The sequence below is a fragment of the Pelodiscus sinensis genome, chromosome 2 (assembly GCF_052426305.1).
Source record: "Pelodiscus sinensis isolate ZL-2025 chromosome 2, ASM5242630v1, whole genome shotgun sequence".
Lineage (NCBI taxonomy): Eukaryota > Metazoa > Chordata > Testudines > Trionychidae > Pelodiscus > Pelodiscus sinensis.
Window position 1 is genome coordinate 175,767,956 of NC_143053.1, and position 26,368 is coordinate 175,794,323.

A 26,368-nucleotide genomic window follows, 5' to 3' on the forward strand; every position below is an offset into this window, starting at 1 on the left:
TTGTCCCACCACGGAGGATGGAATAAGGCAAGTGTCCCCAGAAACTCTGTGAAAAAGATTAAAGAGTTATTCTATGAGAGCTTTATGGAGATGTGCAGAGAGGATTCCTTCTCCATCTCCAGACACCTTATCAAGCTGTTATGGGGAGCCCTCATTGGGTAGGCAGACTGGCTGCCACAGATCACACCCAATTGTCTTACCTCACTTATAGCATGATTAAAAAATGTGAATTCATCAGTAGTGCCTTTCCTGCCATCAGGCCCCATCTGCAAAATGTTCTGGGAGGAAGGGATTGTCTCCAAAGTTATAAAAAAGGTCCTGGCTGTCAGTGAAATTTGTTGCCCCACTAGGCTGCTGACCATTCTCCTCCTCCTCCTCCACACTGTCCTCCATGCTGCTGCCTGAGGCTGCCAGAGATGTGTCTTGGACTCTTGGGTGGAATCCATGGACTAGCTAAAGAAGCTGGTCAGGTCCTCTATAGGATCACATGCAGCTGCTCACTGAAGTGGTGATGATCCAGACCATCCGTTTGCCTTCTTTGTCTTTTGGAACACTCAACTCAGCTCATTTACTTTCACACAGCATTGCTGGGTGTCTCTGGTGTATCCTTTCTTCCCAATGCCCTTTGCATTGCTTTTGCTTGTTTGTAATTCGTTGAGAACAGATTGCTCTCTCCACACAATAGTGAGGTCCAGGATCTCCTACATGTTCCCTGCTAGAGCTTGTTTGTGACCCTGGGCATTCTTGGTCAGATGTGCTGCTGAGATGTGCTACCTGCACCGAGGTCTGCTCACAATGCTGATCACAGAGGAAATGGAATTCAATTTTTCCCAAGGCTTTTCCTGAGTATCTCGATAGCAGCAGAGTTGAAAGTCCTGGCCAGAGCGGTCACAGCAGGGCAGTATAGGACTCCCTCCGGAAACTAAGAACGTCGACTTTCACAGCGCTGTGTCTGCACTACCCTAAAGTCAACCATGCAAAGTTGAATTTATTGTTACTCCTCATGAAAAGCGGTGTACCAAAATGAACTTTAGTGACCCTTAAAGTTGATGGAACAGGCTTGGTGGTGTGGACTCATTGTTTAGAAAACTGATCTAATGTGGCTAATTTTGATCTAAACTCCCAGTGTAAAGCAGGCCTCAGTACTGCCTCCATAAAACGGTCCATTTCCATTCAGTTTCTGTTCTGAGCACACTCAGCTTTACAGATGAAACTTAGCAGTTCACAGAAACCTGGCATGCATGTATGGAGGTAGGGTTGCCTTTTGTCTGGTAAAGAAATCGAGAAAAATACCGCGACTGCATTTTGGTGGCCTAGCTTTTCTTTTTTCCCCCTCAAAAAATGTTTCTGGTGCTTTTTTTGGGGAGGTGGAGGGGAGGGTCCAGTATTTTTGGTGAAACCATCTGGCAACCCTATATTGAGCAGGGCTGCAGGATTTGGAATTATCCCTTTCACTTTCAGTGGGAGGGGAAGACTCACAAGTTATGGTTCTAGTACTGCCAAGTTTCATTTTTAAAGCAGTGTGCAGAAGAAATACAAAGTTTCATTTTCCTGTCATGTGACTCATTTTTAAAGTATGATTGCTCTCTTGGTGGTACGTCATGCATGTTTGTTGTCAGGGTGTGTTAGGCCATAGTTTCTACTGAATTCTGTAGCAGAATTGTGCAAGAAGTTTTTATCAGAATGAATGTTGGATGGCTAAAGTGAAACTGCATGCGTGCATTTAAGTGTGATGACGCAGAAAGCATGTTTAGTTTCAAGTTTGCATCTGGTTGTCACCTCTAAGAGCCAGGCTTCAGCCCTGGCAACAGGTTTATACACATTTTGTCAGTGAGTGCAAGTTTTGCCTGAGTAAAAACTGCTGCATCTCACCCAGGGACTCTCTTCTTCGGCTCATTCATATATACAATTTTATATTCATATATAAAATGATGCAGAGTAATTTCTAATGTTCTTCTCTCTCTGTTCTAGCACCTATACATCTGCACCGATCCTAGCAATGGTGGGAGCACTAGTGTAGATGCACAAGGTGTGTTTTTGCCAACATGTTGTCTAGATGTTCTCTGATCAGAGTTAAATGATGTAGTAAAAATCTCCAATGTCACTATAGTTACGAGTACCCTATATGTGATGCTACAACAGAAGTTCTGAAAATGCTCTTTGTAGAAAATAGACTTGTTAGTCTCTATTACTTTGTGTATATTAAGAGATCAATTGATTGTAACAGCTCTCATTATTGAAATGCTTCATTTTAAAAGCTTGGTGTGTAACAAAAACAATTATCGAAAAATACATTAGCAAATTATTCATCTTTGCTGTAGGCTATCAATTTATTTTAATTAAAATAGATCTCAAAAACTGGAATTTGAAAGTTTCAAAACTGCTTAAAAATGTGCAGCTTCCATTTTCTTATACACACCAGATTGTCTCATTCTAAAATTAATACAGAAATAATTTCCTACTTCAATGAGGTGTCGAGGCATCAGTATTGTACAGTGCTTTCTGACGAAAGGTGCTATTGAAACTTAATATACATGAATCCTCTAAAAACAATGAGCAATCCTGTGGCACCTTAAAGACTAACACAATCCAAGTCAGGGGCGTTGTGCGCCGTCGTAAATGCAGGCTGAGAACGTAAGTCGGGGTTTTTTGGCCCCTTCTGCACTTACAAAAATGGTTGTAACTGTGTGTGTGTGTGTGTGTATGTGTGTGTGTATGTATATATATATATATATAAATATATAGTATCATGAGCTTTCATGTGCAAAACCCACTTCTTCAGATGAGATGACCTTGCGCAGAGTTAAAAAGGGGGACTCTCAGAATAAAAAGGGAGAAAATAATAGCAGTTGTCCAGGTGCTAATAAGGCTAATTGAGTGTGCTGAAAGTGTCCCATACTTAACATTTGATGTCAATGGGGTGCTGAATATATGGAAAACTGGTTTTATAATATGTTAATCAGTTCAAGTCTTTTTTCAGGCCAAGGGAGACAAGTGTCAAATTTACATATAAAGGTCAATTCCACTCTCTCTGTCCGTAGTTGGCTTGCTAAATTATTTTGTAGAAGAATGGCTACTTATAAGTCCATTAATGAGTGAAATCTCTGCATACTTACATGTTGAGTAAGTCATTGAGCCATTTAAACTTTTTTAAATCCTCCAGTTAGCAATACATAGGATATATTAGTAGTAGTAGTAGTACTCTGCAATTTTAAGAACATATTATTCAAGAATCTTATAGTACTTATTGAAGATGAGTACATAATATCCTTATTTTATAGACAGGAAAACTAAAAGCATGATTTCCATACACTATAACCATTTACACTTCTCACTGAACACTAGGCCTTAAGAGACTTGCACAAGGTCACAGAGCAAGCTAATGGCTCTGCAATGATAGATTTCTGCTCTTTTGCTCTATTTGTAACCCAAAAGCTGTCTCCCAATATTTAGTAATAATAATGTATTATTCAGAAGCATAATTTTGACTCATGCACTTTAAAATAATAACAACATTAAAATGTCTCCAGGAAACACAGCAAAATCCCTTTTGCACCCTAATGTTTTCAGAGCGAGGATGACAAAACCCACAAGACGCAAAGTTTGGAGAAATTTGAAATCACCATTTAAACTTTGCACCAGCACCTACACATCTTAATGGTGAATAAGCAATCACTAAAATATGGATTCTAAAGTAGAGGTGGAGGGGGTAATTAGATTGGTAATCAAGATGTAAGGCTCTTTATTAATGTTGTCCTTTCTACCATCTCCATTAATAAGAGCTTAAATATCTTACAGGTAGGTTAACACTGGGAGCTGACTCCATAAAGAAAGGTATAGGGGATGCCACCCAACGTGCAAACGGCCAGGGGTCACGTCCTGTTCTCCCTACCCCCACCCCGCAGCCTCTTGAGCTCGTGTGTGCGTCGGGTCAGGGGTGGCTGGCTCAGAAGGCGCAAACATCCAGGTTTCGATTTTCGAAGTCTCAGCTGCTCAAAATTCCATCACCGGCACCTCGCCGCCCATTTCCCCGAAATGACGTAGCTGAGAGGGCGGGGTTAGAACGTGGCCCACCCAGGCCTGGGTGTGGAGCGAGCGCGCCCGTGAGAGGATGGGTTTTGTTTACGGGCAGCAGCTGGGCAGCGCCAGGCCGCTCCGCACAGCTGCGAGGCATGGAGGTGCAAACAGAAGCTGCAGCGGCAAATGCCTTCGCGTACTGGTGTCTTGCAGCCCCTTCGAGATTTACCAGGTAGGAGGGTGGACGTCGCCATTGCATCCATAGGCGGTGCAGCAAGCCAGGGAACTGCCTGCAGGAGAAAGCAGCATGCACCTCTGCTTTGGGCTGGTTGCACTCAGTGCAGTACATGGACCCCCCCCTTCCCTCATTTCCGCAGCAGACTGAAATATAGAGAGAGGGTCCAGAGACCATCCTCCCTTAACCAGCTCTACTCAATTCCCTCCTTCGGCAGGACTGCAGTGCATGGAAAGATGTATTTCTTTAGGGGGCGGGGTGCCTAATTCCACCTTCCGTGGGCACCCTAAACTTCCACTGAAGTTAGTGAGGGTGTTCCAAGAACGTAGGAGAGGGTCCATGTTCCTTAAAAAGGAAGGGATGAGACATATTCTACATATGCAAAATAACGGGTGTAGATAATTTTAGAGGCTTGCCTGGATGTGAGGTGAATTATGAGGCCATCTTTGTTCTTTCACCCGCAGGGTGCATCGTGTGTGGTTTGTTTGTGTTTTGATGACGTGTTTATAGAGCACTCCAAAAAGTGGGACTGATTGTGTGTGTGAATCTGCCTTTAAGAATGTGGCGGGACTTCTTTAGTGCAGTCTGGAAACGAGCACGTATTCTAATGGAGTTGGACTCACTTTTCCCACTGGGATTATTCTGTTGCTGTTTGGTTTTTTTAAAAATCTCTCTGCAAACTGAAAAGTTTTTTTTTGTTTAAAAAGTAAAGTGAATGGTTTCTGCACTTTTCATCCCTGTAATGCTTGTTTTTCTTTTAATCTTTTTCTTGGTGGTTTGTTCAAAAACAAACCAGCAGTTGTGCAATATTACAAAAATAGATAATTGTGATTTATTCCAAGCGGTAAAAGGATTCCAGATCTCCTGGAAAATCTTAGGAGTCCAGTAATTTCCCCATGCAGCTGTGAAAATTGATGCATTTAACTCTTCGGGGTTGACTATAGACAGTTTTACCACAGATGAGGGAGTCAGGATTTGTAGAATTGTATTCCCAGTTCTCAAATGGCTTTGCCTATACCAGGGAAATCTTGCAGAGATTTTTCACCATTGCTGATCTGATTCAGCTCCATCAGCAGTGCTAGGAAACCTTAGAATCCTAGACTCATAGAATACTAGAACTGGAAGGGACCTTGAGAGATCAAGTCCAGTCCCCTGCCCTCCCAGCAGTATCAAGTATGCTCTAGATCATCTCTAATAGTTGTCTGTCCAGCTTTGTGTAAAACAAGTTTCAGGTACCCCATTGACTTGGTCTTTTCTGGGTTGGATCACATCTTGTAGTGTTTAAAGTGTGATGGAAACTGGAGGCTGATGTAAACTAGGTTTTTCAAAGTTGCTTTCCTCCTACCACCCCTTATGGATGTAAGGCAGAGTTAACAATTTGCAATATTTCCTTCACAGAGATTGTATTTATATAGGAATTCCAAAGTTGCTTCTTAGGGTAAGTCTAAACCACAACACTATTTTGAAATAACTAGTACTATTTCAAAATAACTTAGTCCGTGTCTACGCAGCAGGCAGTTATTTCAAAATAGTGTCAAAATCCTGTCAAGTTGGAGGATTTCTTACTCGGACTCCTGTAACCCTCATTGTAGAAAGAATAAGGGAAACTGAAGGAAGAGTGCTCCTTTTCGAAATAAGTGCTGTGTAGATGCTCCCTATCTTGAAATAAGCTATTTCAAAATAAGATATGCAATTGACAGCTCAATTTGCATAGTTTATTTTGAGTTAAGCCCTGCAGTGTAGATACACCCATAGAGAGTAACTCCTGGTTTACACATCTCTTCCTCCTGGAGAGAAGACCTGGTATTATCATCGTTAGAGAGGAAGAGGTGATAACATAAACTAAAAGAGAAAAAAATCCTATCCTGTTACAATGATAGGATAACACTACTTTGGATAAAAGGACCAAATTCAGACCACAGTTCTGTTTTGGAAACTTATATGGAGATATACCATCTCATAGAGCTGGAAGGGACCTTGAGAGGTCATTGAGTCCAGTCCCCTGCCCTCACAGCAGGACCAAGTACCATCCCTGACAGATTTGCCCCAGATCCTTAAATGGCCCCCTCACAACTCTGGGTTTAGCAGGCCAATGCTCAAACTACTGAGCTGTTCCTCCTCCCTTGCTTTATACAATGTTGGATACACCAGTTTTTTTCAATTGGTGGTACGAGTACCCTTAGGGATACTCAAGAAAAGTCTGGGAGGTACTTCAACACAACTAAAATTTGGAGAACTGAATTTTTGTTTTAAGTTTCACAGCACTTTATTCTTTTTTTACTTTTTTATACCAAAAAATTTTATCACCCACCCTGCTATGATTAAATTGTTTAAACAAATGTGTTGCAATGGTAGAAAAAAAATTGTGTGTCTGAAAACTGTAGGTACTGGGGGATACTTATTTTTTTTTTTTTTTTTTTTGAGAAAGGGATACTTTATATTAAAAAAAAGGTTTGAGAAACACTGGGATAGACAACTATCAGTTAAACAGAAGTTAACGTGTAGTGCTAACTTTTGGCTTGAGGAGGGGAAGGTGAGCAAGAATATCATGCCTAATTATATCTTTTTTTTTTAAATAAAACCACAGTGGCTTTTGGCTAGTTCTGTGACAAAGAACTACACCATTAAATTAATCAGATTCACATTTAATTCTTGTATTTAAGTCAGAGGGCAATAAAATGAAATTCTGTGCATTTTACTATATGTTTTCATGGGGCCTCGCTAGACTTATCCTAGAGTTCAGAATCTAAGTGGGATGAATACAGTTTATATAATTAAGACTGGGTAGGAGCAAAGAGTCATGCTTTCCACACCTATAGCCCTATTCATCCACTGATCTCAAAGGGACAGATGTGATATCTTCACTCCTACTGAAATAGTATCTTGCTCTGTGACTAGCTTCCTTGATTTCGTGGCTAGAGCCCTGTAAAAATCACAGTCTCACATACTAAGTTGAAACTGTGAACTTCACCTGAGACTTGGTGTTGTAAAAATTGTGGGAGGTGGAAGCAGGCATCCAGGCTCACTGGTCTCTAGCTTGGCGCTTGTGTTCCAACTGGCTGCAGGGTGGCTACTGTGCCTCATGTAAAACCAGCTGCTAATTCTTCTGTCTTCCGCCCCAAACTGCTACTCCAACTGAAATGGCTGTGTGCTACAGTCTGCACCCAGCATAAGAACAGTGTGCATGGACTTGCACTTCCATTCCTCAGCTTGTTGGAAAAATCATAGCACTTGAGGTCATGCATATTCGGTGACAGTTGATATTTGTGCTACTGCCTGTGAATTTAATTAAAAAAAAAAAATCCCTGCCCCTCCCAGATTCTTTCTCATGGTGTAAGGTCTTTTTACTTAGAATGCTACCTGCACCTCTGTTCCTTTTGCTGTTTCTCTGAGTGCAACCCCTGGTGCCTTTATCTCTCTGTCATGGGGTGGAATTCCACATTCCTCCCATTCGTACACTGGGCTCTGAGCTACCATACCTGTGTACTGATGATGCTCACACACCAGATCTGACAGACCCAGCACCTACAGTTCTTGCGTTCGGGGGAGGGGGGCCCGTGTATAGTGGCCAGACAGCACTCTTAAAACCAAAATGTTGTCTAACAGCAGGAACAAAGCATTTAAAGGGTTTTAAAACAGTCTATATCCCTGTCTATCTTAACTAAATCATTTCCTGTGGTATCTTACCTAACTTCTGCAGATACCCCCGCAGATCCTGAATAGCTGTCTTCCTCTTGAGGGAATCCATTTTTCAGCTATTCTAGCACTTCTTGATCTTTAGGTTCTTGGGCATTGGCCCTACTCATCAACCTAGTTTTGTACATGGGCTGTAGTCAGGAGGTTGAATTGTCAAAGTTCTGGCATTGCCTTTTAACAACTGATAAGTGGTTTATCTTCAACCATTTTGATTTCCTTCCTGGTTGTTTTCCTTAATGTACCCTATTAAACTAAATCATTTTTTATGCAGTAAACATCCCAAGAAGCAGGTCAGCACAGAGTAGTCCTAAATTATCACAGAGACGCTCCAAATCAGTCAAGAATGGAAAATGCTATTATCCCCATATTACAGATTAGGGGGGATTAAATATAGGTTAATTAACTAATCGGCCAGTCAATGGATTTTCCATCGACCAGTCGATGGATTGATCAGCAGGGGAGATGCAGCCGGCTCGCGCTGGGTCCCCCCCTCTGTGCTTACGATTTTTAATACATTTAAAAAGCAGAGTCGTAGCATCTGGGACTGGGCATGAGCCAGGAATCAGCTGATTCCCAGCTCGCACCTGGTACCTGCTACTCCCCTGCCCCTTGCGGAGATATGGTGCTGAGGGAACCGGCATTTAAGCTGGCTCCCCACCAGCAACCTGCTTCCCCCCCCTTGCTGTGTGGGGGAAGTGACCAGTCAAGGGACTAGTTGACTATACGATAGTCAACTAGTCGCTTACATCCCTATTACAGATGGGGAACTGACACGGAGAGGTTAAATGATTTGTCCAAGATCTCTCCCAGTTAGTGGCAGAAGAGGGAATTTAATCTGGGTCTCCCAAATTCTATTCTATAGCCCTTATCACTAAAACATCCTTCCCCTCCTTTTAGAAATAGCAACAAAGATTATTTGTGGTTTAATGGGAGATCTGAAGTAATCCTTCTACTAACTGCTTTTGCTTGCATATTTTTTTGTAGCTTTGCTTGCCTCTCACTCATTGTCGACCCTTCCTGAAAATCAACTAAATATGATGTTTATCTTTTGCATTTTAGTTGTGCGTGGAACCACAGCAGAGATTGAAGTCCTATTGCACTAAGCACTATAAATACAGAGTAAGAGACGTGACCTGCCTTGAAGAGCTGACAGCCTAAATAGACACAACAGATAAAAGGTGGGGGAAAGGAAGAATTATTATCCCAGTTGTACAAATGGAAAAGAGAGACTAAGTGATTTGCTCAAGGTCACACAGGATGGCTGTGTCAAAGCTGGTCATTGAGCCCAAATGTTCTTGAGTCCCAGTCCCTTAACTTCCAGGCCAGTTTTAATCTCAAGATCCTTTACTATTGCTTTGATTTCTGTGATCCCAAGCATCCTCACATTGTTAATTTCCTAGATACATCTAGCATTAGTATCTTTACCAGGGAGTGGCAAACATTTACAAACACCAACTGCTGAGAGTGTCAGAAATCTCCTTCCTTCTTTTCCTAGCTACACCTCTCGGAGCTGTGCATGTCAGGCTGTTATACTTCCTGTAGCCCATAAGGTTAAGTTGCTTGCCTGCCATACCAGATAACATGCATTTCTTGAGTTAATTTATACTTTATTGTTGTTATCCAGTATATATACCTATAGTCGTGGCTCAACAAACTGCGGCGAAAACCACTCTCCAGCCCCGCAGTGCGCATGCGCAAACTGCCGGTGAACGGGGCAACCGGCTGAAATCTACTTGCCACAGGCGAGTAGATAAGCGGATTTGTCGAGCCCTGCCTATAGTGTTCGCTATAGGTATTCATCCAGGTATTCGTGGTTATCCATAGTATTAAGCTGTAGTTCAAGAAACCTACAAGCCTGTATCCTGTTTAAACAGCTAAAGCAAATTAATAGAGTAAGTTAGCATAAGTGACCTTTGGCCTAGATAAAATGCCTGTTTGGCTGTTCCTTGACTTTGGGGAATTAAATAGGAAAACTGAACCTACACTGAGTCAGTTCATCCAGTGCCCAGAACAGCTTGGTAACCACAGGACAGATTACAGGTCAGAGAATTTGTAAGACAGGCCAAAGGTAATGGTTTCAGGAGTGAGCTAATCCTCATTAATATATAGTGATAAGCATCATAATCTACTAAGCTATAGTAAGTGTACCTGAAGATTTCTTAGGATGAGGAAATAATAATTTGGGCATGGTAGATTGGGCCAGAATCAAACAGCGTCAAGGCCCCTATAAAAATATTGAAGCTAAAATGCAAAAGGAGTTGTAGTCATTGTAGCTTTTTGAGCTTGAAAGAGCACTCTGAGCTTCTCTGCCAATGGCAATTAGCTTAGCCCAGTGTTTCTCAACGTGGTCTGCCAAACCAACCTACTCACTGGCCACTCTGGTGTGTTTGTTTACTGGCTCCACGGCCACGAAGCCTCGTGGCTTCCATTGACTCTGGGGAGCCATGGGAAGCAAATGGCATACTGGAGCCAGTGGAGCCGCAAGGCTCTGTGGCCGTGGAGCCGGTAAATAAACACACCGCAGCACCCAGTTAGCAGGTTTCTCAGAGTGGTTTTGCTAACCATGTTTAGAAACTGTGGCTTAGCCACTCAGCACTCTACATGCTTCCACCTTCAACTTCATTGGGCATGCCAGAGGCAAGACTGGTCCTATGTCTCTTAACATCAGGCCTTCAGAAAGGGGTGTTATTATGTAAGTATCCTAAGTACTAGCTTAAGTATTTCTTTATCTTTTCTTTATCTTAAAGATGTTACTAAAGGGAGTCCAAGAATTGTGTTATGTTCGTGTAACCTCATGCTTCCCTAATATATGTTGTTCTTTCATTTGTTTTAATAAATATTTTAATGAATTGGTATTGTCCTCCGTTTGAGTGCCCTTACCACATGCCACAAAATTACTTTTCTGAGATAGACCTTTCAGTGTTCTCGCTCTCTCTGTAACCTGAATTGGGATAATAACCTAAATTGCTTCTGATCAGATGCACCCAGCAGCGAGTCAGAACCCCTCGTCCATAAATTCAGGTCTATATGTTTTACACTCTCTCTCTTCAAGTTCCGAAGAGACCATATCTAAATTTTTATCTATAATTTATCATAATGTATTCAATCTTGTAACATTTTTAAAAAATCTTTCAACATATTTACAAATGTCAGTGGGTGATAATTGTGAGGATTATTTAAAAGTGCTAATAACCAACTTATAACTTTTCGTTTTGTGGTACAGCTATCATGGTTTAGAATTAGGATTGTCAGCCCACCCGGTAGTTAGTGCCCTGCAAATCCACAGATATCTGCTTTATATCCACTGCTTGTTTTTGCAGATCTGGATGTGGATACATATTTTGTATCTGCTCAAGGATCTAAGAATAATTCTGAGAGTGCCAGGAATTAAAGGAACTGGCATCCTTAGTTGGGATATAACTTTGTGTGCATTTCAGGACATGGGCAAAAGAGCCTGATCAGTATGAAGACTCTTAAAGTATTGTAGGCCCACTTTCAGTACGTCCACATTGCAGCTGGGAGAGTTCAAGCCTGCATGATTCCCAGGTCTGAGCTTAGGTGGCTAGCCCAAGCTGCTGTTTGTTCTGCAACGTTTGCACTGCCATTCTTAGCATGTTCGCTTGAGCAAAGCTAGTATGAGTCTGTCTACCTCATACTCGTGGGAGGCACGCTCCTGGGTTAAGTATAATCATTCCCTTAAAAAGCAGCTTAGGCCCTGAACCTGGGTGGGTACAAAACAAAGGTCTCTGCATACAAAGTTTATGACGGGTTCAGAGCCATAAAATAAGGGCAATTAATAGGTTGTATTGTGGTGTGAGAAATGTCCAAATGATGTATCTTTTTCCAGATGCATCTTTGTTTAAAGCTGAGGGGCAATAAATAAGGCTCTGTTATTATTTTTCTGGCTCTGTGTCATGGAAAGAAGGCCAGCTTTTGTTGTGTTCTCTGAACATTTTCTGATTTGTTTCAGTATCCTTAGCTTCCAATTAAAGTATGAATTAGTGAAATACATGCTTTGAACCATACAGCAGTTCTTCCCACAATACCAGAGAAAATCAGACTAGATAATCTTGATATTTCTAAGGTAATAAACAAGCAGAAATTAACTTCTGGATGCTTATTATTTTGGCTGGCAGGAGGGGTATATCTAAAGTTAGAGACACCAGAAACTTTTGGGCCATACACTTACATAGATGATAAAACAAAAGAGTATAAGCCTAATTTTTAAGGCCACAAGTCACCATGAAGATCCAACACAATGCTGAGTTGGATGTGGATAATTAATTTAGCTGGGAAACTAGAACTGTTGCTTCCTTTTCAGGAGGGAAAAAGTTAGCTTAGTTATTAATGCAGGATCCTTGACATGGTCGTTCTAGACAGATCATAAATTGCAATGTCCGTACATCCCCTTGAAAATGACCAATAAAGTACTGTCTGATACTGCAGTTGATAGTGTGAATGTGGACTTTTGTCCACGCACAAAGCCCCACTTGCTGTCAGGCACAGGATCAGGGACTGCCCATGGCCCAAAATTTTTTCAGGTGAATAACTGAAAACACATGTGGGCTAACACAAACAGGCACATACTTTCCTACTATCCCCATGTCTTGATATTTCTTTACTTTTTAGCTTGTGTGTCCAGGCTGAGTTTTTAATTACAGTATTCCCTCAGTTACTGGGAATGGAGGTGGCTCGTACCTGTGGACAAAACATTGTGATTTTTTTTTCAAAAGTTTACAAGTGGACATTGACTGAAAAATGCTGCTTTTAACCATGTTAATTTAAATAAAACAAGCACAGAGACCGTTTCTTCACCTTTTGAAATCTTCCCCTTTTATTTTTTTAGTAGTTTACATTTAACACAGTACTGTACTGTATTTGCTTTATTTATTTTGTGTCTGCTGCTACCTGATTGCATGCTTCTGGTTCCAAATGAGGTGTGTGGCTGACAGGTTAGTTCTTTCCTCTGGTATTCGTAACTCTGAGGTTTCACTGTATTGTGTGATGTGAGAGGGTGTGCGAAAGCCAGTCAGAGAATTAGTCATGGAGTGACAGGAGCCACCTGCTGCCCTTTGCACAGAATCTCACAAAATGTAGACCTTGTAAATGTAAACAGTAGCAAACACATTTTTAAAGGTATTTAAAACATGTCCTGGGTAGGTGCTAACACAGTTGTAGACAGTAATTAAAATATGCTCCCTAACAAAAAGCAAAACAAAACACCTTTTCCCTTAGCCTAAACAGGCCTTGGGGAACGCCCTGTACAAATTTGACAAGTATATTTTTCCTGTGCTTAAAATTTTCATTTGTTTGGGTCACAACTAGATATTATGACTCTCATTTAAACACTGTAGGCACTACAACGACATAGCCATAGTGCTGCAGCTATGCCACTGCAATATAGACATTTCTTATATTGACGTGGTTAATGCATCTCTCTGAGGTTGTGTTTACACTAGAACTGAATGATAACTTATGTTATTCAGAGGTGTTAAAATGACACCCCAGCAAAAGACAAGTTTTGCCAACAGCAAATAGCCATCTGAACAGCTCTTTGTCAGCTGGATAGCTCTCCTGTTGGCAAAGGGAGTGCAGCTCACTGGGGGTGGAAGTATTTTGTCAACAAAAGAGCCAACGGTGGCTATGTTGCCTGACTTTTTGCCACCCAGTTGTCTCCCTAAAAGTTGCTTAGCATAGACAAAGCCTCAGACACAGTTGCTGAGTCAACTGAAGAGTTCTGTTGATCTTGCTGTGTCTATCCTGAGAGTAAGGGGCAACCACCCCATGGCACTCAGTGCATGGAATTTTACACAATCCTGAGTGACCTAAGTAGGGTGGTCTGATTTTTAAGTGTAGACCCGGACTGAGTTAGAATGTAGGAACATCACTATTGCCAAATAACAGCATATCTTGCAATTTTAAGATTTTTTGGGGGCATCTTTACTATTGAATGCAGAGACAAATCCAATTTTTTCAAAAGTTCTATTTTGTTTTCCTAATCTATTTTGTTTTCCTAATCTTTGCATACAACAACTATTTCAATGCAGGCTGAAAACTTTTGTGCAGTATATAAGGAACAAAGTGTAAAGTGCTGCAGTTTCCCTTGGGTGCCTTTTGGGACCTTTCAGTGCAACAATAATATTCAATGGGCCTGATGTTACTACATTCCATCTGTTTGTGGTGATAGAGGCTGGGAGACTATCTTTCTGCCTGACAGTTGTTTGGGGTTTTTCCCCCCTATCCGGAAGGAAGGAAGGAAGGGAGGCTGCTTTTTGAGCAAGTGTTCACGTTTTCTGTTGGAGTGGTTTGTCTTTTTTTCATCTCTGAATTCTGTTGAAGGTGTTTGGCAGTTACTCTTTTTGCAGTTTGGTGGGTGTTTTCTGCTGATGTAGTAATGTCTGTCATTGAGGGCAGGGATAAGAAGTTGCATTCATTTTGCATGACAGGAAGGGTGATTACAAAGACTTCCTGGAGGATGAATTTCCTCAAGCATGGAGAGACTTCCTGTTTCCCAGTGTCGCAATAACATTCCCCCCCCCCCCCCCCCATCTTTTATTACAAAAAATATTTGTAGCTCTGGATTTTGGAGGCAGTGACGTGCCTTGGGGAAAAAAGGGCTTTTCTACCTGGTAACTGTTGCCATAAGATGAGACTTCTCAATGAACTTGCAACAGCAACATAAAGTTAATATTACTCAATATAGCTTACTAGTCTGTTTTCTCTTTAAGTAAGTAGCTTAACATATTATTTATCTTACAAAACGTATAACTCCAGAACCTGCAGGCTGAATAAACAGACTTGGGCTTTAACTTTCACACTTCCTGATTATGGTATTGCTAACACCAGATGTTTAAAAATCATTAATTGGGTCTCCCAAACTATCAAGATTGGCTTAAAATCATATTTTTAAAAAATCACTTGAGCCTTTAGGATTCTGATCACAGCTTTAAGCTTTTTCTCCACAACTACAACCTCTCTACCCGTTCTCCCCCAAAAAAAGAGAGAGAAAGAAAATTAGGACTTTGATGTAATGACATGTCTATAGTAGGGATGTGAACGACTATCCAATAAGCAAATGCTTATTGGATAGTTGAAACACTACTTGACTAGTCACTCCCTTCTCCCCATCCTGCCTCTGTCAGAGGCGGGGGTGGGGAAAGAGGCGGGGGTGCTTCAAAACAGCAGTGCCGTGTGAGGTCAGCTGGGGACTCCCCTGCTATTCGTTTAGCCGATTTAATCTAAATTTAAGATCCCTACTCTATAGGAACGAGTGAAACCTCAAATCATGAGTCTCAACAGAATCCAAAGACTTGGCAACACTGAATTTTACTCCCACTGAAATCAACAGTAGTTTTGTCTTTTGATGAACTAGGAATAAGATCAGGTTTTAGTGATTTTTATGCTTAGGTTGCTATCCTGCAGACACTTATACATGTGCTTAATTTTCTGAGTAGTCCAGTGGTACTATTCACAGTAAGCACATTCTTAATTATTTTCAGGATCCAGGGTCTTGCTATTACATTGACTTAGTTAATAAAGAAGAGAAGGGTCTTTATGGCTTCCCTTTCCCCCTGGCTTCTATATAAGTATTTCTGTGATTTTTATTTTTATTTTTTAAGGAAGATTTACACATGGTGACGGATTTAGTATTTTTCCCCATCAGGAAATTCATGTTCTTTGGTTTCTTATGGTTCTAATTTTGCTCATTTATGTTGCACGAAATAAATAATTATGCTCATTCAATCCAGAATAATAGATGGAATCTTTGTTGTGAACTCCTATGAATAGACAAATGTTTGGCTGTTTTTTGAGAGAGAGAGAGAATTAAGCTGCAGGAAGAACATAGAGCAACATGTTTTATGTAGCAATTGGCAGTTCAGTGTTTCTGTTTAAATAAGCACTCAGCTGTTAAATTTCGATGTTCAAACCTCTTGGCTTTTGTTCCAGTCTTGTTTCCACTGAAGTCAACTGCTATCATCCTACTTCTTTTGTTGCTATCTGTTTTAGATCCTTGGCTGGCAAGCGCAAAAGAATATGCTTTGTCACAAGATTTCGAGTTCTGTTTCTAGTTGTGCTGCAGTACAGGATGAAGAGACTTTTTTGCTGTATTTCATCACAAATGCTTCTGGAATGAATAAAAAAAATGCAGGAGATCGCAAAAATTGAAAACTGGCCAAATTCCAGACAAGGTTTGGTTATATTGCGGAATAGGTTTGGGGTCATTTTCTACCCAGAATAGACTGAAACCAGGGGAGAATTCTCCTAACTCTCCACAGCCCAGCAGGAGAGGGAAGAATTGTGGAGAAGTTCTCCTTTTGCTTTTAGCACAGGAAAGATAGTTGTGGCTTCTTCACTTTAACTGTCCAGTCTCCCATTCCTTACAATTACCTTTTTTCTTTCTGAGGAAAGACATGAGCTTTTATCGGATTTAATTTACACTGGAGTAAATCCAGAGTAATTTATACAGGTTGAATATCTCTCAACTGGGACTCCATGGTTCGGCAACATCCATGGTCCAGCAAGACTGTGGATATTGCTGGATCAGAGAGACCTGATGGAAGGCCAGAGGCAGGAGCCGTGCAGGGGCCAGGAACCCATCCAGGCTGGCTGCAGGGAGTCTGTCTTGCTGCTTCGATCTTTCTTGTGATAAATGCTGTAACCACTATACACATGTTTGGTTGATTTTTTTTTTTTTTTTTTCCTCTCCTGATCTTCCCTTCCCCCTTTCTATGTGAATTGATTAGAAAATCAGTAACAAAAAGCAAACAAATGTTGTAACCAAGGATCTTTCACTATATTGTTTCATAACTTGTCTGTCAAACTTCTTTGTCGTGTTGATTTTTTTACTTTAAATGGCCCTAAAATAAATATTACAGTAAACACATTTTAATTTTGGGCAAAAGCCAGAGACTTCACCTTGTACATTATCTACCTTGATTCTTGAAAAAACAACAATCAAAGTCCACCCTTGATAAGCTGAGCTATATTTAGAGTTGTTGTATATTCTGGTCTACACAAAACCAAACACATGCACAATATATATTAAGAAAACATTTCAGTAGCTGAAACTATTTCACAGTATTGTTTTTCTTCCTGTAATCATGATTTTTACCTGCGGCTGCTATTAAGGAGATGCATGTAGAGTTAAAATAAATAGATTAAAACTGAAAGACTTGGGGGGAGGGAACGTATCAAAAGTTCTGTTTAAGGCAACATGGGTAAAAATTTGCTTTTAAAATATTATTAAATATTAATTTGATTATTTACACAGTTTTATTTTATTTTTATTTTATTCAGCTTAGGGGAATGAAACAAAAGTTCCATCTTCATTATGAATCATCTGTGTGTGACCTGTCTAAGGCTTTAGCATAATTCTAAAACTTAGGTCCTATCCAGACTAAAAAATTAAACTTTGCTTTAACTGTTTTGGGGTGACCACATTTAAAGTTTCTTTACTGCATCTCCTAAAGCTTTCTAGTGTAGGTAGAAGTTAATATTTTGTTTATAGATTATTTCAGATCAGTTCTCCTTTTGGATTCTCGGGCACTAGCAGGATGATGTAAAATTTAGGTTGTAAACAGGGTGGTAGAATGTTTATTTAAACAAATAAAATATAACTGTTTCTGTGAGCTCCCTTCCATGTAGGATTGTCCTACATCATTTCTTCCCTGTACACAGACAGAATGGTGCAAACTAGTCTTCATCATTTGTTAATATGGTAGACAGTTTCTTTCATCTTGACTCAGGTTGATTAGTAGCTTGTTTCTCAAGTACTCCTATTGAAATCAGTGGTCTTTCTCCTGCAGCAAGGTCCTACCCAGCCTGAGGCCTGGTCCATACAGGTTGGACCTGCCTGGTCCTGGATGAGGGATTTTTCCAGATGAGGGGAGGTCATTTGAGGTCTCCTGCTGCCGCCCCCTCTACCACTTCCCCACAGGCTTTCTGGTTCCCTCCCCAGCCTAGCTGAGTCTGTGTGCTGGCTCCCTGCCCCTCCTCTTGCAGCCCAGCTGAGCCCCATGGCAGCTCCTACTGCCTTCTCCCCAAGCTCAGCTGAGCCACAAGCCGGCTCCTGCAGCCCAGCTCCCCGCCCCCTGCAGCCCAAATGAGCCGCACACTGACTTCCAGCCTCCCCTTGCAGCCTGACTGAGCCATACAATGGCTCCTGGTCCCTACCTCATTGTAGTGCGCTGGGACTCTCTGATCCTGGAACATCTATGGCCATGCTGGAGCATGGATGTTGCCGGACCAGAGAATTCTGGATTTTAGAGGTGCAGCCTGTCCCATAACAGCTACAGTGGTACAGCTGCAATAAGTCCACTTCTATCATAGGCCAGGGTGATGGCACTGAGTGATGTAGCTACTTTGACCTAAGTTTGAAATGTAGAGCAGGACTTACAATTTACATCCCTGCATGCCATAGCTGTGGCTGCATATATATGTGGCAAGGCTGATGGAAGGAAGCATCTGTTAACTTAGCTAATGCTCCTCACGGAGTAGGATTACCTACAATGACGGCAAAATGCCTTCTGACACCATAAGCAGCATCGTGCAGGGATGCTATGGCTGTATAAAACTGTGCTGTTGTAACGTCCATAGAGAAGACAAGTACAGAGTATAATCCTGTAGTATAGATCTAATCTACACCAATGGAAGGAGGCTTTCCATCGCAGTAGGAATGCACCTCTTTGCATGATGGTTGCTAGATCAATGAAGCATTTTTCCATTTTGTATCTGTGCTCAGGCTTAGATTGACATAGTAACACCATTTGGGGTGTAGATTTTCCATATTCTAAAGTGTCATAGCTGTGTTCTCCTAGCTTCCAGTATAGGCCAGATCTACGTCTTTCTCTGTCAGAAATTCTGATTTTTGAGTTTGGTGCAAGATTTCCAAATTGATGGGAATGCTTTGCTATGCATTTGTTTGTTGGGAGTTTATGTGAAATAATTTTATGTGAAGTATTGAAACTTGTTTTTTCTCTTTCACTTTTGCAGTTTTTTTGGCAGAAACATTTCTCAAAGTAATTGCTGTATTTTAATGAATTTTAATCCTTTCTCCGAGACATGTTGGATGTTGTGACTACTTTAATTACTTCATGAAGAAATTTTGTTTTGCAATGTAAATTGCAAAAATATTTCTGGTTTCTGTCATTGTCCCCTTCATATTCTGCTGGAGTGTTTGTTACACCCCTTTCTTGTCTGTCTTACCTTAAACTAGATTTTGAGCTTTTTCTAGGCTGGGTTTTGAGCTCCTCTGGGCTGGGTATATTTGTTTTGTTTATACAACATTTTTAGGCCTTAATCAGATTGTAATGCAGTTTTGCTGTGAAGTTGTCTAACCAGAAAAGCTGATCAAACCACAGGAGAAATAACAGGTTTGGGTTTTTGTTTTTGTGTGGTTTTTTTTGTTTTGTTTTTTTTCAAAAATACTTTTTTTTTTTTTTTTTTTTAATCTAATTCGGTTCACTTATGGTTTCTTCCGGTATATGTATGTGTTGTAGCAAGGTCCTCGCTCAGGCCCCTGGAACCCCTTCTTCAGTCACAAAATCAACTGGAGACTAGGGATGTTAAATATCGGTTAATTGAATAGTCGATTAACCTCATGAATTCTTATCGGTTAGTCGACTATTCTGTAGTCCCCAGGGGTGGGACCGACATCTAGTGTGCTCCAACTCCACTCTCGGAGAGCCCCCTGATACCCTGTGCTGCTGCTTCTCTACCAGAGGCAGCAGCACAAGGTTTCAGGTGGGAGCTGATCCACGAGGTGAGCCAGTTTTAAAAACCAGCTTCCCTTGCGGATTGGCTACCTGCCACGCCACACTGCAGCAGCTCTTGTTGGGGGGAAGGAGGAGGGGAGGGAGGTCTGAGCTCCTGCACCCAGTGGGAGTCAGAACTGAGCCGGGCTGCCTGCCCACCTGGCTCCTAAAACACTTGAAATGCATAGCTGCAGCAGGGGTAGGTCCTAGACTTAGCATGGTTTATTACCAGCTTGTGCTGCTGGCCAGCCTCCTAAACAGATTACTTCGGGGTGGAATGCGTGTAGTCTATAGCATTAACCTATAAGCTGATTAATTGACTAGACTATTGCATCCCTACTGGAGACCCTCTCTTGTGCAATAACCCATGTGTCTTTATTTTCTGTGCCAATTTTCCACCACCTTCTATTTGCGTTTGGAACAAAGTTCTGGAAACTCCGCTACCCTCTCCAGTTGGCTGGGGAGCACACTCAGCCACTCTCTGGCTACTTCTCCCTTTCCACTTCCTCTTTGCTGCCTCTCTGGCTGCTTTATCTGGACATCTGGCTAATGAGGCTCACAGCTGTTTCCCATTAGCCCCTCAGGCATGGACTTTCTCAGCTGGCTTCAGTTGCCTTTTTCAACCAGGCTATAGTGGTAGACATCTGTCTTAGTCAGCAGCCTGTCACAGTGTCCATTTAAATAAATTAGATTACCTTCCATTTTTTTAAAATAAGAGTCCAACAACCACCTACCAGACAAAGGATGAAATCCGCTAGCCAGAGGTTGAGAGAAAAATAGTAAGAGGGAAAATGTGAAGTCAATTCTGTGGTCCAATTTCATCTCACCATCTTCAGCTGTTGGGATAGAGAAGATGTTTTTTTTGTTCTGCTTAGACATTGCCATGTAAAATGTGAGATTAATTTGGATTACATGAACTAAAATGTTGGTTCCAGAACTAAAATGAATTATTGTTGCAACTGGGTCTGATCTCATAATTTTCACTGAAGTCCTTAGAAGCTGTTTATTACCTCTCAGGATTAGGTCCTTAATAAAAGAAACCGGCTTAATCTTTGTGGGGGCGCTTTTTTTTTGGGGGGGGGGGGAATGAGGAGAGGAGCTGCACCCTAGTAAAAAGTAGAGTTTACATTTGTTTTTGTGTTTTCTCCTGTCAGCTATCATGGATCCCATGAGTTATGCAGAATTTATGAAAAAAACTGGAAATGACAACTTCAGAAATGGAAATTATTTCTTGGCCATCAGAAACTACGATGAAGCCATAGCTGTGCTCTCTCAGTTATTTCAGTGGAGGATGTAAGTATTCAGCTAATGTATGACAGAGTAAACGATGATAACATTTTAAAGATAAGTGGTCTGGCTATCTGAGGATAATAGGAATCAGGAATTTTTTAGCTCTTTTCGAGCTCTGGTAGTGACTCTTCTTTGTTTTTTGGCAAGTCACTTAATATCCCCGATTCATCATTTCTCTATCTGTAAAATGGGCATGATGCTCATATTACCTGAACAGCCCTAAGTAAGTAAGAATTATACATTTAAATAAGCTTAATTCAAGCTTGAGTAATAATATTTATTGACTTTTTATTTTTTTATTTTTCTCTGACTCTTTCTACTGGGATTGGGCTAGACCAGTGCTTCTCAAACTTCATTACACCGTGACCCCCTTTTTGTTGACAATTACTACACTATCCCAGGAGGGGTTACTGTAGCCTAAGCCCAGCTCACCCAAGGCTGAAGCCTTCTTGCTTCCTCCGTAGGGCCCCCAAAAGTCTAACCCCCATTCTGATGACCCAGTTAAAATGGGTTCCCCACTCCCTTTGGGTCCCCAGTTGCAGTTGGCGAACTCCCTGCTTTAAAGCTCAGACAGAAGTTACAAGCCTGCTGTAGGAGTTGGGTGGGTGAGATGCTGTGGCTTGCAGTATGGAGGAGTTCAACACACTAGCTACGCGAGGCTGTTTGTTCAGTTGAATAACGTGGCTATTTGGCTGGTTGAGTGTGGCTAGTGTGCTAGAGCAGTAACCACTATAATGGCTACTGTTTCAGAACTGGTTGGACACTACGGAACTAGATGATCATGATGGCCCTTTCCTGTCTCAAAGTCTATGAGTTTATCTGATGTACTTATGCTCATTCCAGCCCCTCACACAAACTAATGAATTTATCATCGCCAGGGCTTCACAAACGGCGGTGAAACCTACTCGCCAGCCCTGCACTGTGCATGCGCAAGACCCGCATTGCGCATGCGTGCGCTGCCAGTGAACGGGGCTACCGGCTGAAATCTACTTGCCACGGGCGAGTGGATTCAGTGATTTGTTGAGCCCTGATAATTGCACTTTCCCTCTGAGGTAAAGAAGGGAGGTATGGAGATTTGGTGACAATGCCAGGATTATATCTCCGCTCCTCCTTGGTCCCAGTCCAATGCCTTAGTATCTGTGTTCAAGATCTTTAGTATTATTTTTTTGTGTGTACACTATCTTGAGTCTGTTGTTATTGGGGCATCTGTTGTTATTGGGGCACATACCTAGCACTCAAATGATCAATATTTAAGAACTAAATTAATGTTCTTCCAGATCCTCAGCTGGTAGAAATTTGACTTCCATGGAGTTATACCAGTTCACATCAGCCAAGGATTTAGCCCTGTATTTTTTTTAGTTAATCCTTTGGTTGCTGAAGCACACTTGTTCTCCTTACCATCTGCAGGTCACAACTCCAGTGTTATGGTGTTGGGCCTAGTCCTGAGCCAATCCAAATTTACTTAACTGAACCCAATGCACTTTCTATATTTTCCTTCAGAGATGAAATGAAGGAAATAGTATGCAGTAGGGATGTACTAGTATAGTCAATTTACTGATTAACCAATAAAGCAAAAGCTTATAGGTTAATAATATAGATTACACACATTTAAATCCCTCTTCCCCTCACCAGTACATTTTTTAGTGAGCTGGCTAGCAGCCTGGCTCAGTCCCGGCTTGCACTGGATCTAGAACCTACCCCTACTGGGGTTCTGCTTATAAAGTGTATTAGGAGCCAGGTGGGCAGCCCAGCTCTCAGTTCCAGGTCTGGGAGCTCAGACCCTCCCCCATCCACCCCCTGACAGACAGGGGCTGTTGTCACCCTGTACTGCTGCCTTTGTATCAGAAGCAGCAGCATGGGGTGACAGGCAGCCGGTCCACGAGGGGAGCTGGCTTTTAAACTGGCTCAACTGACAGACCAGCTCTAGCCTAGCACCCCATGCAGCGGTGTGGAGTGGCAGGGAGCTCCTCAGGAGTGGGGCCAGTGTGCACTGGCTGCTGGCCCCACCCCCAGGGACTATAGAACAGTTGAGTAACTGAGTAACTGATAAAAATGTATGAGGTTAATCAACTATTCAGTTATCTGATATTTAACATCCCTACTATGCAGTCATAAAATAGACTGTATTTAACCCATATCCTGAAAAGGGAGAGGTGGAGTTAAGGTGGCAATCACAATTATAATTTTATTTCTTGACTTTACCTTGTAACATTAATATTGTATTAAAGAAGAAGTTTTTTCCTATGGAATATTGCTATAAGATTTGATGGAATTGTGTTAACTGAATTGGCAGGCTCTTTATTTTTAGGGGCTATCTTATTGTACCATAATTCTGTTCGGTGGAATACATTTTAAGATTTTTGTCAAATTTTTCAGTATGAAGTACCATTTATTGCTTTAAAATTGATTAAACATTAATATTAATTTTCTCAGGGTTTCTCAGAGAGACATGGCTGTGTTGTTATGCAACAAATCAAATGCCTTTTACAGCCTTGGTAAATGGGAAGAAGCATTTCAATTTGCCAATGAGAGCCTCCAGTGGGATATGTCATACGTTAAGGTACTGCACATATAATCCAACAGATCAGCAATGCTTTCCGGTCTTATTATTTTAAATAAGATTCAGAATTAGTTTTTAAAAAATTATTATACAAATACATGATGTAAGAATAAGTGAATACCCTTAGAATCCCTAGTCAATAGCTGAATATGTTTTGACATTTAAAAAAAATTGCCATTACAATTATTTTATTTGAATGACATGGAACTAGCTTACAATGAAATTCCCTGGAACTAGCTTACAATGAAATTCCCTGGAACTAGCTTACAATGAAATTCCCATGTTGTTTCATGGCACTATGAAAATTCCAGTACAGCAAACTCTCTTGTGAAAAGAAATTTCACTATGACCCTGAGTCAGTGAAGCAGTGAAATGTACGCTATGCTTAAAACCTAAGGCAGTGCTCCATGAGGGATGTTTTGGAGTAGCGATTTATTTAGAAATAAATGCTGTGTAGACAGTGCCAAATTTCAAAATAAGCTATTTCGAAATAACATAGAAATAAGATACGCAATTTGCGTAGCTCAAATTGTGTATCTTATTTTGACCTACAGTGCTGTGTAGACGCACCCTTATTGTGTAAGCCATATACATACTTGAAACAGATGCTGAAAAGTGGTGCTTGATTTTTTTTCACATGAGCACACATTGAAGTGTTGCTGCACTGTAAAAGGATTGAAATATATTTGACAGTTTGTTCGTTGGTTATTTTCAGAGTCTTGATTGAGGGTTCTCTACTTTTTCTAGACACTTAACGAAATTTATAATGTATGGAATACAGGGGTGAGCATTTCTAATGAGTTAGACTTGAGAAAATTGAGATTTTTTTTTTTTATAGACAGGCTAGAAATTGTGAAATTAACATAAAACAGTTTTTTATCCACCTCCGCAACAATCTAGTGTTGGGAGGGGGGGGGGGGAGGTGTGGCTTCTCCATTGCAGCATCATGTCAGTGCCACAGTTAAGGTATATGTGTCTGGGGGCAGTTGGCACCCAGCTTTATTCAAGGCAAGGTAGCCAGCTTTTAACCCAACCTACTGCAGGCTTAGTGGATAGGAGGAGCGAGTAGCAGATATCTGCGTGCAACAATCTCATGTTTGGTATGGCTTTTGGCTGATTTTATGCAAGGCACAATAGATCATGCTATTGCAACTTAGAACATATACTGCGAATCGCATTGGGCACGAGACCAACATGCATGGATGGTCCACCTCTGCCTCTCTGCTGTTGGAAAAAATCTCAGCAGCTTGGGATAATTTGGGCTGCCAATTTTTATGCAAAGGAATGCAGCAATGAACTTTTGCTGACTGCATTCTATGTTTATTTTGTGAAATTCACTATTTTGCCCGTGACACTGCTGTGAATTTTATTTAAAAAATGTGACTTTTCTCAGGGCCCTGCCAATGAGTACCAGCAGTTGTTTGTTCTTATAGAATTCTGAGTGTAATGAGCTGAGAGAATATTATTACAAACCATAAATGATGTGAATCACCTCAAAAAAGATATTTTGGCCTTAGAAAGGCTTCAGAAAAGGGCAACTAAAATGATTAGGGGTTTGGAATGGATCCCATATGAGGAGAGGTTAAAGCGACTGGGATTTTTCAGTTTAGAAAAGAGAAGACTGAGGGGGGAATATGATAGAGGTCTATAAAATCATGAGTGGTGTGGAGAGGGCCGATAAAGAAAAGTTATTTATTAGTTCCCTAAATAGAAGTAGTAGAGGACACCAATTGAAATTAATGGGTAGCTGGTTTAAAACTAATAAAAGAAAGTTCTTCTTCACACAGCCTGTAGTCAACCTGTGGAACTCCTTGCCAGAGGAGGCTGTGAAGGCTAGGACTATAATAGAGTTTAAAGAGAAGCTAGATAATTTCATGGAGGTTAGGTCCATAAAAGGCTATTAGCCAGGGGATAAAATGGTGTCCTTGGCCTCTGTTTCTCAGAGTCTGGAGAGAGATGGCACAAGACAAATCGCTTGATCTTGTCTTTGGTCGACCCTCTCTGGGGCACCTGGTGCTGGCCACTGTCGGCAGACAGGATACTGGGCTAGAAGGACCTTTGGTCTGACCCAGTACGGCCGTTCTTATGTTCTAATGTGCATCTTGGGGCATAATTAGTAATTTGACACAAGAACATTGTTTAGCTTAATGAGGATCTGAATATTTTTGTTTGCAAAAATATTTAATTTTCCAAAGATATTGGGTCTTCTGGAGACTGAAAGATCGTCATATTAAGAGGCCCACAATATTTTACAACTTTATGATGTTGGTATGTGAGTAATTTTCTCAACCATTTAAAATGTTGATAACATTATTTGTATGTAGTTACACCAGATCCTGGAAATCTTATTCAGGAAAAAATTCTATTGTAAAATTGACAGTTTTACATAGAGCTTTCAGAGATGGGCTCTTAATTTCTGAAATTAAGAAGTAATGAGATTTGATGACAATGGATTCTTTTCTTTGTGTGTGTGTGTGTGTGTAATTTTTTCCCCCTTCCCCTTCTTAGGGTTACTATAGATCTGGCTATTCGCTGCTACAGTTGTCGAGAACTCATGATGCAGTTGTTATGTTTTCTCATGGTTTGAATCATCTGCGTGGTTCGATGGACCAATCTCAAATTGCTGATTTTTTAATTGGAATCTTCACATGCGTTAATGGTAAATTGGAATGGAAACTTGCATTTTATTTAGACTCTCTTAGTAGGGACAGGACAGGTTAGGGGTTGGTGTAGAATAATTAATTTGGTCACCATTGACCAGGGTCATATTTGAGGGATTTATTCAAAATATAAACACTTTCTTTAGGGGGAAAAAAA

At 41.0% G+C, this 26,368-nt stretch overlaps 1 protein-coding gene across 3 annotated transcripts in view; it reads left to right on the forward strand.

The window, feature by feature from the left end:
• The first annotated feature begins 4,044 nt into the window (after window positions 1-4,044).
• Window positions 4,045-26,368, forward strand: part of TRANK1 (tetratricopeptide repeat and ankyrin repeat containing 1) — a 72,405-nt gene continuing 50,081 nt past the window's right edge. Inside the window, exons 1-5 of one of the 3 annotated variants that reach the window (XM_089776563.1) lie at window positions 4,051-4,249; window positions 9,008-9,126; window positions 20,856-20,994; window positions 23,425-23,551; window positions 26,060-26,210. In XM_089776563.1, coding sequence (XP_089632689.1) covers window positions 20,861-20,994; window positions 23,425-23,551; window positions 26,060-26,210 — 412 coding nt within the window. In that variant the 5' untranslated portion in view covers window positions 4,051-4,249; window positions 9,008-9,126; window positions 20,856-20,860. Of the gene's footprint in view, window positions 4,250-9,007; window positions 9,127-20,855; window positions 20,995-23,424; window positions 23,552-26,059; window positions 26,211-26,368 lie in introns of all 3 variants that reach the window. The other 2 variants (XM_089776564.1, XM_089776562.1) reach the window with 2 other exon arrangements.